We start from the raw sequence: 12177 nt of genomic DNA on the forward strand, positions 1-12177 counted from the left end.
CCACTTGCCACCAGTTTGGCCATATTTCAGAGCTGCAACATCACTGGAGTGCCCAAAAGCACAAGGTGTGCAATACTCAGAGACATGGCCAAGGTAAGAAAGGCTGAAAGACGACCACCACTGAACAAGACACACAAGCTGAAACGTCAAGACTGGGCCAAGAAATATCTCAAGACTGATTTTTCTAAGGTTTTATGGACTGATGAAATGAGAGTGAGTCTTGGGCCAGATGGATGGGCCCGTGGCTGGATTGGTAAAGGGCAGAGAGCTCCAGTCCGACTCAGACGCCAGCAAGGTGGAGGTGGAGTACTGGTTTGGGCTGGTATCAAAGATGAGCTTGTGGGGCCTTTTCGGGTTGAGGATGGAGTCAAGCTCAACTCCCAGTCCTACTGCCAGTTTCTGGAAGACACCTTCTTCAAGCAGTGGTACAGGAAGAAGTCTGCATCCTTCAAGAAAAACATGATTTTCATGCAGGACAATGCTCCATCACACGCGTCCAAGTACTCAACAGCGTGGCTGGCAAGAAAGGGTATAAAAGAAGAAAATCTAATGACATGGCCTCCTTGTTCACCTGATCTGAACCCCATTGAGAACCTGTGGTCCATCATCAAATGTGAGATTTACAAGGAGGGAAAACAGTACACCTCTCTGAACAGTGTCTGGGAGGCTGTGGTTGCTGCTGCACGCAATGTTAATGGTGAACAGATCAAAACACTGACAGAATCCATGAATGGCAGGCTTTTGAGTATCCTTGCAAAGAAAGGTGGCTATATTGGTCACTGATTTGTTTTTGTTTTGTTTTTGAATGTCAGAAATGTATATTTGTGAATGTTGAGATGTTATATTGGTTTCACTGGTAAAAATAAATAATTGAAATGGGTATATATTGGTTTTTTGTTAAGTTGCCTAATAATTATGCACAGTAATAGTCACCTGCACACACAGATATCCCCCTAAAATAGCTAAAACTAAAAACAAACTAAAAACTACTTCCAAAAATATTCAGCTTTGATATTAATGAGTTTTTTGGGTTCATTGAGAACATGGTTGTTGCTCAATAATAAAATTAATCCTCAAAAATACAACTTGCCTAATAATTCTGCAGTCCCTGTATGTTACTATGGTAATGACAGATCATGTGACACTTAGATTGCAGACAGGTGGACCTCATTTTACTAATTATTTGACTTCTGAAGGTAATTGGTTGCACCAGAGCTTTTTATGGTCTTCCTAACAAAGGGGGTGAATACATACGCACATGACAGTTTTCTGGGTTTTCTATATCTAAACAATAGTTTTATTTATATATTTTCTTATTTCACTTCACCAACTATTGTGTTCTGATCCATCATATAAAATTCAGATTAAAAAAACATTGAACTCAAAGGGAACCCGTCACTAGTTTTATGGTGTCCTAACAAAGGGCAACATAAATAAGTGACTGTTTCTCTTAGCAAAATGCTGGGTCACTTTCTTTAATTGACCCAGTCAATCTGCCAACATCTTGTATTGAAAAGCTCCAGCTCATAATGGTGAGTCCTGAATATTCATGAGCTCCTGACTCTCCCCGCCTACCTGCTGCTGATTGACAGTTATTTTCCATATGAATCAGCAGCAGGAGGGCAGGGGAGTGGCTATATCTCTGAATTAAAAAAATTGTATGTCACTTTCTCTCAGTTCTGTTTCCACCTGCCTCCCTGCGTGCCTCAATTTCTTAGAGTATTTTCAGATGTCTTGAAATGTGACAAGTTGCCAATCCATAAGGAATATGTCTGTCCTATTGATGTGGTACCTGGTCCCTATCAACCCAGGAAGTAGGTTTTCAATCTGTCAGTTCTCGGAGTGGCAGGCTTTGAAACAATATATTGCTGACAGTCTGCATAAGGGATTCATTAGGCCTCCATCGTCTTCTGTAGAATCTGACTTCTTTTTTGGAGAGAAAAAAGATAGAGGTCTAAGATCATGTGTTTATTATAGGGAACTGAACAAGATTATGGTGAAAAAACGGTATCCTTTGCTATTGATACCAGACTTGTTTAATAACCCAGAGCTTATAACTTGATCCAGATATGGTCTTAGGATGAATGGAACACAACATATAATACACCAGAAGAACATTAAAAATACCTGGTTATGCCTTTTGGTCTGTGTGATGCTCAAGCTGTATTACATGGGTTTGTAAATGATATTTTCAGGGACTTTATAGACCAGTTTGTGGTTATTTACTTAGATTACAAACTCTCCAGACTAGGAATGTCATGTCTGTCATGCTCAGGCTGTGATGAAGAAATTATGCAATAACTTTGTTTGCCAGACCAAGAAAAATATGTGTTTAAAGCTCAGTAGGTGCATTTTCTGTAGTGTTTCCTCTTTGCTAAACGTTTTAGTATGGATCCTGCCAAGGTGCGGGCCATTGTCAGCTGGGTGCAGCCAAAAACCCATAACGTTTTCCAGAGCTAACAGGGCTTTGCAAAAAATGTATTGCTTGGTTTTCTAAACTAGAAAAGCCTATGAAAGACCTTTATAATGTCGGTAGATGGAGTTCAGAAGCTGTTCAGGCATTTGAGTCTCTATCTTCATTACCATACCTGTTCTGGTTCAGTCAGATCTCCAACAGTCCTTCATAGCTGAAGTAGAGCTTTTAAGGGGTTTTAGCTGTCCTTTCTCAGGATCCATTGAGTCTCATTAACTTATGCCCTGAGCTTTCTTCTCCTGTAGCCAGTTACGATATTGGAAGTTTATATTGGCAATTGAGAATTGCTGGCGATTAAATGGGTATTCAAGGAGTGTCGACACTTCATTGAGGGAACAGCTTATTGTGTCACTGTAATAATAGATGCTAATAATAGACAATAAAAATCAGCTGAATCCCCAAAAAGTGGAATCCACAGAATCCCAAGCAAGCTTGATGGGCGAATTTTTTGTAACTTTTGGGCATTTATCTAAGAATGTCAAGACAGATGTGTTGTCCAGTTGTTTTAGTCCCACACAGCTGCAATTTTTTTTTCCCAGAACCAATACTTCCTCCAGTTATTGTCATTTCCACTGTCTTCTCAGACCTGGTGGAAGAGATTAGGAGTACACAATCCACAGTCCCTGAGGCTCTCCCGTCTGGGAAGCTATTTGAGCCAAAACTATTATTATGTCCCATAACTACTGGTGGCCTTCTTATGAGCCTAATTTGTAGACTTATGTACTAACCTGTGAGGTGTGTGTGTGTAACACCCCAGAGTGGTGTTACCACTCCTGCACCCTGCTACTATCTTTAATGGTCTAACATAAATGTTGTCTGTGTAATTCTGTTCCAGGTTCACATCAATGTGCATCTATAATCTTGTTATGTAACTTTCTATTACGTGTAATGTACCTGGTTCACCAGCAGGTGGCAGCAAATATGGCAGAGCTACACTTAGAGAGAATTGAAATTACCATGCCATACTCCTTCTCCCCCTTTTGGGCAGAAGTGGGCCAGTCCTGCTTGCTACCAGAAGGAGGTGTGGCAGTTATAGATAAGTCTGGTTTAGACTTAATGTTGTAACAAAGTCAGACTAAGTCAGACTAAAGAGTGGAGTACAGCATAAAAAAGAAATCAAAGTTACTAAGCTAGCCTGTCAGTACAGCAGAGAGAAAGAGATAAAGCAGGAGTTGAGTTTGCCTGCCAGTTCATACTAAAGCTTGCTGGAACCAAGACAAAGCCTGAAAACTGTTTTCTTTTTGTAGAAACATTTATTCAAGTAAAGCTGCTATTGAACTTCTCAAGGTCTGGACTCAAGTTATTCTTTCAAATCCCTCAATTATTCCCCCTTTTTATTGCTTCAGAGCCAAAGCCTGGGGTCCAGGGGTATCCAGGAAGGAGCACCGTGACACACATAAAGAGACATTTAGGCCGCACTACACCGCTCGGCATTCCTACTATACCTGGGTCATGTTGCATGTGCCAGAGCCAAACTGCCCTGTTTTCACCCTGCTGAAAAACTACTGTCCTTTCTTGTGACAATCTGTTCCAGGAAACACTTGTCCACGGATTTCATAATGGATCTCCTGGCCTCGGAAAACAACCTTAAGGTAGCCTTGATGTTCTCCTCTGCTTACCACTCAGAATTAATGGGCAACTGAATGTGTTAATCATATGCTGGAAGAGATCCTCAAAGGTTATGTGCAATCAAATATTACTGTAACTGTCTAGAATCACCGCCAGCAAACTCTAAAGCAGTCTTTCTTAACCAATTTTGTCAGAAGGAAGCTAAGGCGACCCCCAGGTTCTTAGAGGGCTGCAAGGCTGGATCACCTTAGTTGCTAGGGTTGCTGCGGAGTAAGGTAGCATAAACTGGAGCAAACTAACTAGAAGTAGATCTACCAGAATGACTGGTGTGGAAAGAGTAGTTAACAAGCAGGGTCAGAAGCAGGAGGGATGGATAAAGTAGACAAGGGATTAATACAGAAATGGCCATGGTTAGAATACCAGTATCAGTAGAAGGCAATCCAGCAGACAAGAGGTTAATCCAGAAAACAAGCTGCAGTCTGTACACAGAGGACTAACCAGCAAGTCCAGAGGTGAGGTACAGAGCGGAGGTACCAAGCCAGAATATATTTATACACAATCATCAGCAGATGTCCATAACTAAATAGCAGACTTAGATACCCTGCCTAGAAGTAATCTTGAATTTGAGGCGCAAGGTATTGTGAACTTTAAATGGGTTAGAGGGTCCCAAGGAAAGAGCATAGCCTGACAAGATCACCTGTTCTGAAGCAGAAAGTCAGGAGGAGGCCTGGCTTGAGAGCCAATCAGTGAGATCAATGCTCTACGTAAATCCTACCGTAGGACTGTTCAATGGCAGTTATTGTATTTTTAAACTGGTTCTTGTATGTTAGAAAACTCTGTGTACAGGCTTGTTTACCATGATTACTCTTTACCATCTCTTTTCTTGGTACTGTGTTTGAACTCGGACTGTTTAGTGACTATTCCCCTGCCTTCTTGTTTCTGTAATGTTGTCTTTCTTGGTTCTGTTCACTCCCCCTGGTAGAAATTACAGAGTGAACACAATATAGGATTTCTTACCACCCACGGGGACTGGTCAGGGTTAACTAGTTAGCTTTCTGTGTGGGATAGCCTCTATCAGTGCTGCTATTCCATTGTCGGCAGGGCCCCTTTAGTTATAGGGTTTTCACAGATTACGTTTTCCAGCTCTTGTTGAATTATTATTTTTTCTTGTCGAACTGGGTAGCTAGCTCTAAGTCTGGCAGTGTTTTCGCAATTTACTGGACAGATTATCTGTATCCCATTAGTTCCAGCAGATCCTGACTTCCTCCTGACACTCCACAAACAGCTGATGTTAGGGAAGATTTGGATTTCAACTGCCCAATCTCTTTTTAGTAGTGCGATGGGGAGCATTCTGCCAATTTCTCTCTCCCCTTGTCATTCACCATCTTAATCCTCTAATTCTCAATTGACCATGCATATGCATGAGACGATTGGGAGACATTGTTGTCAGCTCAACGAGGATTTGACCGACAGCTTTCTTAAATGTATGGCAAGTTTTAGGTAACGCCTGATATTTTTTCAAACTCTATAGCATCTTAACTGTAAAACACGCGAATACAAATCTGTCCTGGTCATGTCATAGACACAAAGGTGAACAACTTGTTACATGACAGAGGTTTGATAACTGTACTGTAACATGCTGAGCATCTGTGAGGTCATCAGGGCTTATTTTCTTAAACCCTAATACCATTTTAAGGCATTGTTGACTGCACTGAGATTATGAATGTAGAGGGGAAATGTGGGCAATTACTTATGTTAAAGGGACATTTATAACATATCGCTATGATTTGCCATAAATATCTGATAGTAGCGAGTCCCAGATGTGGGACTTGCACCTACCTCCAGAATGAGGCTCCGACGTGAAAGGAGAGCAAACCCTGGCTTGGCTAATTTAGGCAGTCCAATAATGATAAATGGAGGGGTTGGCCGAACTTGCAAGGCTTGCAATCCATTCACTGCTATAGAACTTTCAAAAATAGCTGAGCCCATTTGTGAATGGAGAGGATGCCACGCATATGCTGTCTGCATATCCATTTATTTCAGGGGCCTGTTCTTCCAAGCAGTATGCCATAAAAGTCCAAGATGAGACAACCTCTTAAGGCAACAACTTAGATGGTGATTAATTAATTATTAGAAGACTGATTATTAAACCATAAAATTGCATTCTTACTAGACAAGAGATTATGTGATTAACTTCTGGAATAAACCAAGGACAGAATGCAAAAAAAAAAAAAAACCCTGATAATGTAAAAGGATAAATCAGAAAAACATTGAAGGCCATACACTATATACTATATATATATATAAACCTGGTTTATTTTCCCTACACATTAACAGAACAAAATGTGCATTAAGAGCTACATGTTCAAAAACATTTTGATGTGCAGGCCCTGTTTTTAACTCATTTTTGGACAGATGTAATGGTTATGGTTGCATGAAATATAGCTAATAATCCAAAGTTTGTGAAAGCAAATTAGAATAAAATACATTCTGCCATAAAGCTCTCAATTATAAATATAAAAAAAAGCTCTAATCTACCCCCAAAAAACTCAGTTTCCACAGAGATAAAGAAAGAGGAAACTTACTAGACTGCATTGTGCGCTCTTTAACATCCGATGTCCAAGCACCTTGACCTTGGTTAGAACGTGCAGCAAGGCGAAATATATACTCTGTGTTGGGTTTTAGGCCTTCTACTAAATAAGATGTTGCAGGATCAAATGTCTTTCTGATCTGTTTAAAAATACAGTATCATCATCACATCATTACTCTCTATTAAAGTATCTGATGGTGAAAGTGAGGCACACAAGGCAGAATATGACACACTGCATATTTCTCATTCTGTATAAATGGCATAGTCATAAAACAAAGTTATTACACTGATTTTAAAGCCATGTAGAAATCTCCTACATGAATATTTTAAGTCACATAAGTGCAAAAATATAACTTTTTAAGGGTTTAACCAACTTTCTTTAGAAAAAATGTTTACATAAATAAAAATAACAAAAATATGTCCTAAAATGTACGAGTTACACAGGCCTATTACGTACAATAATATAGATCAAGGCTAAACAATGCTTCTCCTGCACTGTTATCAGAGCTGTGGCTGTCACCATTATCAGAGCTGTGGCTGTCACCATTATCAGAGCTGTGGCTGTCACCATTATCAGAGCTGTGGCTGTCACCATTATCAGAGCTGTGGCTGTCACCATTATCAGAGCTGTGGCTGTCACCATTATCAGAGCTGTGGCTGTCACCATTATCAGTGCTTTTACTGTCACTGTTATCTGGCTGTCACTGTTATCAGAGATTTTACTGTCACTGTTATCAGAGATTTTACTGTCACTGTTATCAGAGATTTTACTGTCACTGTTACCAGAGCTGTGTCTGTCACTGTTACCAGAGCTGTGTCTGTCACTGTTACCAGAGCTGTGTCTGTCACTGTTACCAGAGCTGTGTCTGTCACTGTTACCAGAGCTGTGTCTGTCACTGTTACCAGAGCTGTGTCTGTCACTGTTACCAGAGCTGTGTCTGTCACTGTTACCAGAGCTGTGTCTGTCACTGTTACCAGAGCTGTGTCTGTCACTGTTACCAGAGCTGTGTCTGTCACTGTTACCAGAGCTGTGTCTGTCACTGTTACCAGAGCTGTGTCTGTCACTGTTTACAGAGCTGTGTCTGTCACTGTTACCAGAGCTGTGTCTGTCACTGTTACCAGAGCTGTGTCTGTCACTGTTACCAGAGCTGTGTCTGTCACTGTTACCAGAGCTGTGTCTGTCACTGTTACCAGAGCTGTGTCTGTCACTGTTACCAGAGCTGTGTCTGTCACTGTTACCAGAGCTGTGTCTGTCACTGTTACCAGAGCTGTGTCTGTCACTGTTACCAGAGCTGTGTCTGTTACTGTTACCAGAGCTGTGTCTGTCACTGTTACCAGAGCTGTGTCTGTCACTGTTACCAGAGCTGTGTCTGTCACTGTTACCAGAGCTGTGTCTGTCACTGTTACCAGAGCTGTGTCTGTCACTGTTACCAGAGCTGTGTCTGTCACTGTTACCAGAGCTGTGTCTGTCACTGTTACCAGAGCTGTGTCTGTCACTGTTTACAGAGCTGTGTCTGTCACTGTTACCAGAGCTGTGTCTGTCACTGTTACCAGAGCTGTGTCTGTCACTGTTACCAGAGCTGTGTCTGTCACTGTTACCAGAGCTGTGTCTGTCACTGTTACCAGAGCTGTGTCTGTCACTGTTACCAGAGCTGTGTCTGTCACTGTTACCAGAGCTGTGTCTGTCACTGTTACCAGAGCTGTGTCTGTCACTGTTACAGAGCTGTGTCTGTCACTGTTTACAGAGCTGTGTCTGTCACTGTTTACAGAGCTGTGTCTGTCACTGTTTACAGAGCTGTGTCTGTCACTGTTTACAGAGCTGTGTCTGTCACTGTTATCAGAGATTTTACTGTTACTGTTATCAGAGCTGTGTCTATCACTGTTATCAGAGATTTTACTGTTACTGTTATCAGAGCTGTGTCTATCACTGTTATCAGAGCTGTGTCTGTCACTGTTACCAGAGCTGTGTCTGTCACTGTTATCAGAGATTTTACTGTCACTGTTATCAGAGATTTTACTGTCACTGTTATCAGAGATTTTACTGTCACTGTTACCAGAGCTGTGTCTGTCACTGTTACCAGAGCTGTGTCTGTCACTGTTACCAGAGCTGTGTCTGTCACTGTTACCAGAGCTGTGTCTGTCACTGTTACCAGAGCTGTGTCTGTCACTGTTACCAGAGCTGTGTCTGTCACTGTTACCAGAGCTGTGTCTGTCACTGTTACCAGAGCTGTGTCTGTCACTGTTACCAGAGCTGTGTCTGTCACTGTTACCAGAGCTGTGTCTGTCACTGTTACCAGAGCTGTGTCTGTCACTGTTACCAGAGCTGTGTCTGTCACTGTTACCAGAGCTGTGTCTGTCACTGTTACCAGAGCTGTGTCTGTCACTGTTATCAGAGCTGTGTCTGTCACTGTTACCAGAGCTGTGTCTGTCACTGTTACCAGAGCTGTGTCTGTCACTGTTACCAGAGCTGTGTCTGTCACTGTTATCAGAGCTGTGTCTGTCACTGTTATCAGAGCTGTGTCTGTCACTGTTATCAGAGCTGTGTCTGTCACTGTTACCAGAGCTGTGTCTGTCACTGTTATCAGAGCTGTGTCTGTCACTGTTATCAGAGCTGTGTCTGTCACTGTTATCAGAGCTGTGTCTGTCACTGTTATCAGAGCTGTGTCTGTCACTGTTATCAGAGCTGTTTCTGTCACTGTTATCAGAGCTATGTCTGTCCCTGTTATCAGAGCTGTGTCTGATATCTCTTTATGTACACTTATATACACAGTGCTAACTGTCACTGATAACACCTCCCTCCTGTACCGATAGCGCTTCACAAGGCTGTAGATGTAAATGTAAAAATTACAAGTTTAACTGAATCTTTTCCCACAAAAATATATATCAAATCTATTCAGTTTCTCCTACATGGTGCTTTCAAATTGCATTGAATTTTTGGGTGACAGGTCCTCTTTAAGTTGACATCTAAAGCCCCTATAACAATAATAGTCATATTCAGCCTTAATAGGGACAACAAAAACCCACCTTAAAAGGGATAGCCACAGCTCTGATAACAAAGACAGCCACAGCTTTAAGGGTGGCTGCCTCTGTTGTCGAGGTTATTACTGCTATGGGAACAATCTTCCTGTCACTAGTAAGTTCTGTCTTGTGACACTATGGAAACATTACACAATGCTACTGCTATAGGAGGAGACTCTCACTTCTCACTGTTACAATGGGATGTGGCTGTGCTATGGAGCATGCTGGCTGTTACTGTTAACTGTGAAGACTGTAAGAAATAGCACTTCCACCTCGAAAGTAGTGAATGTATTAGTTCAGAATTCTGAGCCTACATTTAAAAAAAAAAAAACGCAATACAAGGATCAGAGAAATCCACCTTAAATTCAATCGCCTGTATCACCTTGTGCACCTGATCTCAGAGCAGTGCTCAACAGATGATATAAGAACCACCACAACACTCACTGATGCATGTAAAAACTCCTTTATTGATAGTCACACTGTGTGGAGGAACAAGCCTACATCTGCCTCGTGTGCTCCCAAGCTTTGTCAAAACCTCTGCAAATGTAGAGGCCTTGACAAAATGTGGGAGCATGCAAAATGGCCATAGGCTTGTTCTTCCACACATGGTGAACATGTCTCAATAAGGGAGTTTGTACCTTCATTGGTAAGTGCTGCGGAGCTTCTTCTATATATATGGGTAGCACGGTGGTTCAGTGGTTAGCACTGGTGCCTTGCTGCACTGGGGTCCTAGGTTCAAATCCAACCAAGGACAGCACAACATTTGCATGTTTTCCTCTGGGTACTCTGAATTCCTCCCACACTCCAAAGACACATTGATAGGGAATTTATATTATTAGCCCCGTTGCGGACAGTGGGATGCTAATGTCTGTAAAGCCCTGTGGAATATAGCAGCGCTATACAAGTGCGTAAAATAATAATAATTTTGTGAAATCTGAGCCTAAATGTTGCACAGGTAGTTGCTTTGATAGTAAACCATAAATTCACAACTTTAAAGGTGGTGACTGCCTGCATTTTTGCCTCCAGATACTGTATGAATAATCAGGCACCTAACTATATAAAAGGATCAGAGCACAAGGGAATAATGGGTTGGTCCAATCAACCCCTATTCATAACACAAATAGAATCTGCAAGTTCCACAGGCTCAGAAGCTCACCTAAAAAACAGGACAGAAGCCACAGGGACTCACCACCACCCAAAAGGTAGGGAAAGGTTTTCTTTGTAGTCTTGCATTCAAATCGTATCTACTCCATTCACTTCAGAGCTAATCAGAACAGGTGTTCTTTCCATAGGAAACCCACATCAGAGGCACAGCCGCAAATCCAAGCAAGCCTAATGCTGAATGTAGAACTCCCTTGGAATGGTCACACCATGAGGCAAAGACGTAACTCCAGATAAGTCAGACACTAGATAGAATGAAATGAATCACGATAGATAGTACAGACTGATAGGCTTAATCCATACAAAAATAAAAGAAATACCAGCACATAACAAACGGTGTACAAAACTCCCGACCCAAGGTTTCGCCCACTCTTAGCTTAGCAGTCTGCATTTATCATGCTTCATTCTATCTAGTGTCTGCCTAATCCGGACTTACATCTCTGACGCATAGTGTGAACGTTACAAGGGAGTTCTACATTCAGCATTAGGCTTGCTTGGATTTGTGGCTGTGCCTCCGATGTGGGTTTCCTATGAAAGAACACCTGTGCTGATAAGCTGTGAAGTGAATGGAGTAAATAATATTGAAGATAAGACTGCAAAGGAGACCTTTCTCTAACGTTTTATTCCTTTTGGGTGTTTTTCTTTTTTAGGTGGAACTTCTGAGCCTGCGGAACGTGTGTTTTCATTTCTTTGCTTCCGCTTTGCTTGGGATTTTTTTCATAATCCACTGTCTAATAGAAAGTTGCAGCTGCAGATGTATCTAATTGGGAGGGGGGTCAATAGCGTTCATTTATGCCATGTTTTGACAAGCACTTTAAAGAACGCTCACTTGGCTGGCCAGATTTCATAGGCCTGATCAAAAAATTATATTTACCAGGAGCATATGAAGTGCCATGTCCATGCTCCACACTTTGTCTCCACCTCCATAGCGCATTATTGCATTATTACTTAATTCAGTATATAAAAAATAAAATATTTGCATATTACCTTAACTATTACAAAGTATTCTTCACAATATATATCGTAATAAAATTCCATATGTAATGGAAGAATATAAAGACTTACCTCACTTCCTCGCTCTCCTTCTTTGTAACAAACCTCATACTTCACAATGCTGTCCTGACGAGGGGGGCTCCATGTCAGGCTAATGCTGGTTTCTGACTTAGCTTCAGCTCTAAAATTCATAGGCTGGCCAGGGACTGTTGAAATTTCATTATAAAAAAAAATAATCAAATCATAAATTTACATTTTGCTATATTACTACAATCACCATGAAATCAAAACTACTGTTACATAAAAAATATTTTAAAATGTACATTTTATCTCCATGCCAGTAGATAAGTTGATATGGGGCACACTTCCTGAT

The 12177-nt window shown here is 41.3% G+C and overlaps 1 protein-coding gene across 18 annotated transcripts in view; it reads right to left on the bottom strand.

The window, feature by feature from the left end:
* The window catches only part of PTPRS (protein tyrosine phosphatase receptor type S), a 580801-nt gene that overhangs the window by 326626 nt on the left and 241998 nt on the right, over positions 1–12177 (bottom strand). For all 18 annotated transcript variants that reach the window (XM_044268386.1, XM_044268351.1, XM_044268378.1 and 15 more), the window contains 2 exons: positions 11877–12010; positions 6628–6772 (listed from right to left, as the gene is read on the bottom strand). In XM_044268386.1, coding sequence (XP_044124321.1) covers positions 6628–6772; positions 11877–12010 — 279 coding nt within the window. The remainder of the gene's footprint in view (positions 1–6627; positions 6773–11876; positions 12011–12177) is intronic.

This window comes from Bufo gargarizans, chromosome 1 (genome assembly GCF_014858855.1).
Source record: "Bufo gargarizans isolate SCDJY-AF-19 chromosome 1, ASM1485885v1, whole genome shotgun sequence".
Classification (NCBI taxonomy): domain Eukaryota; kingdom Metazoa; phylum Chordata; class Amphibia; order Anura; family Bufonidae; genus Bufo; species Bufo gargarizans.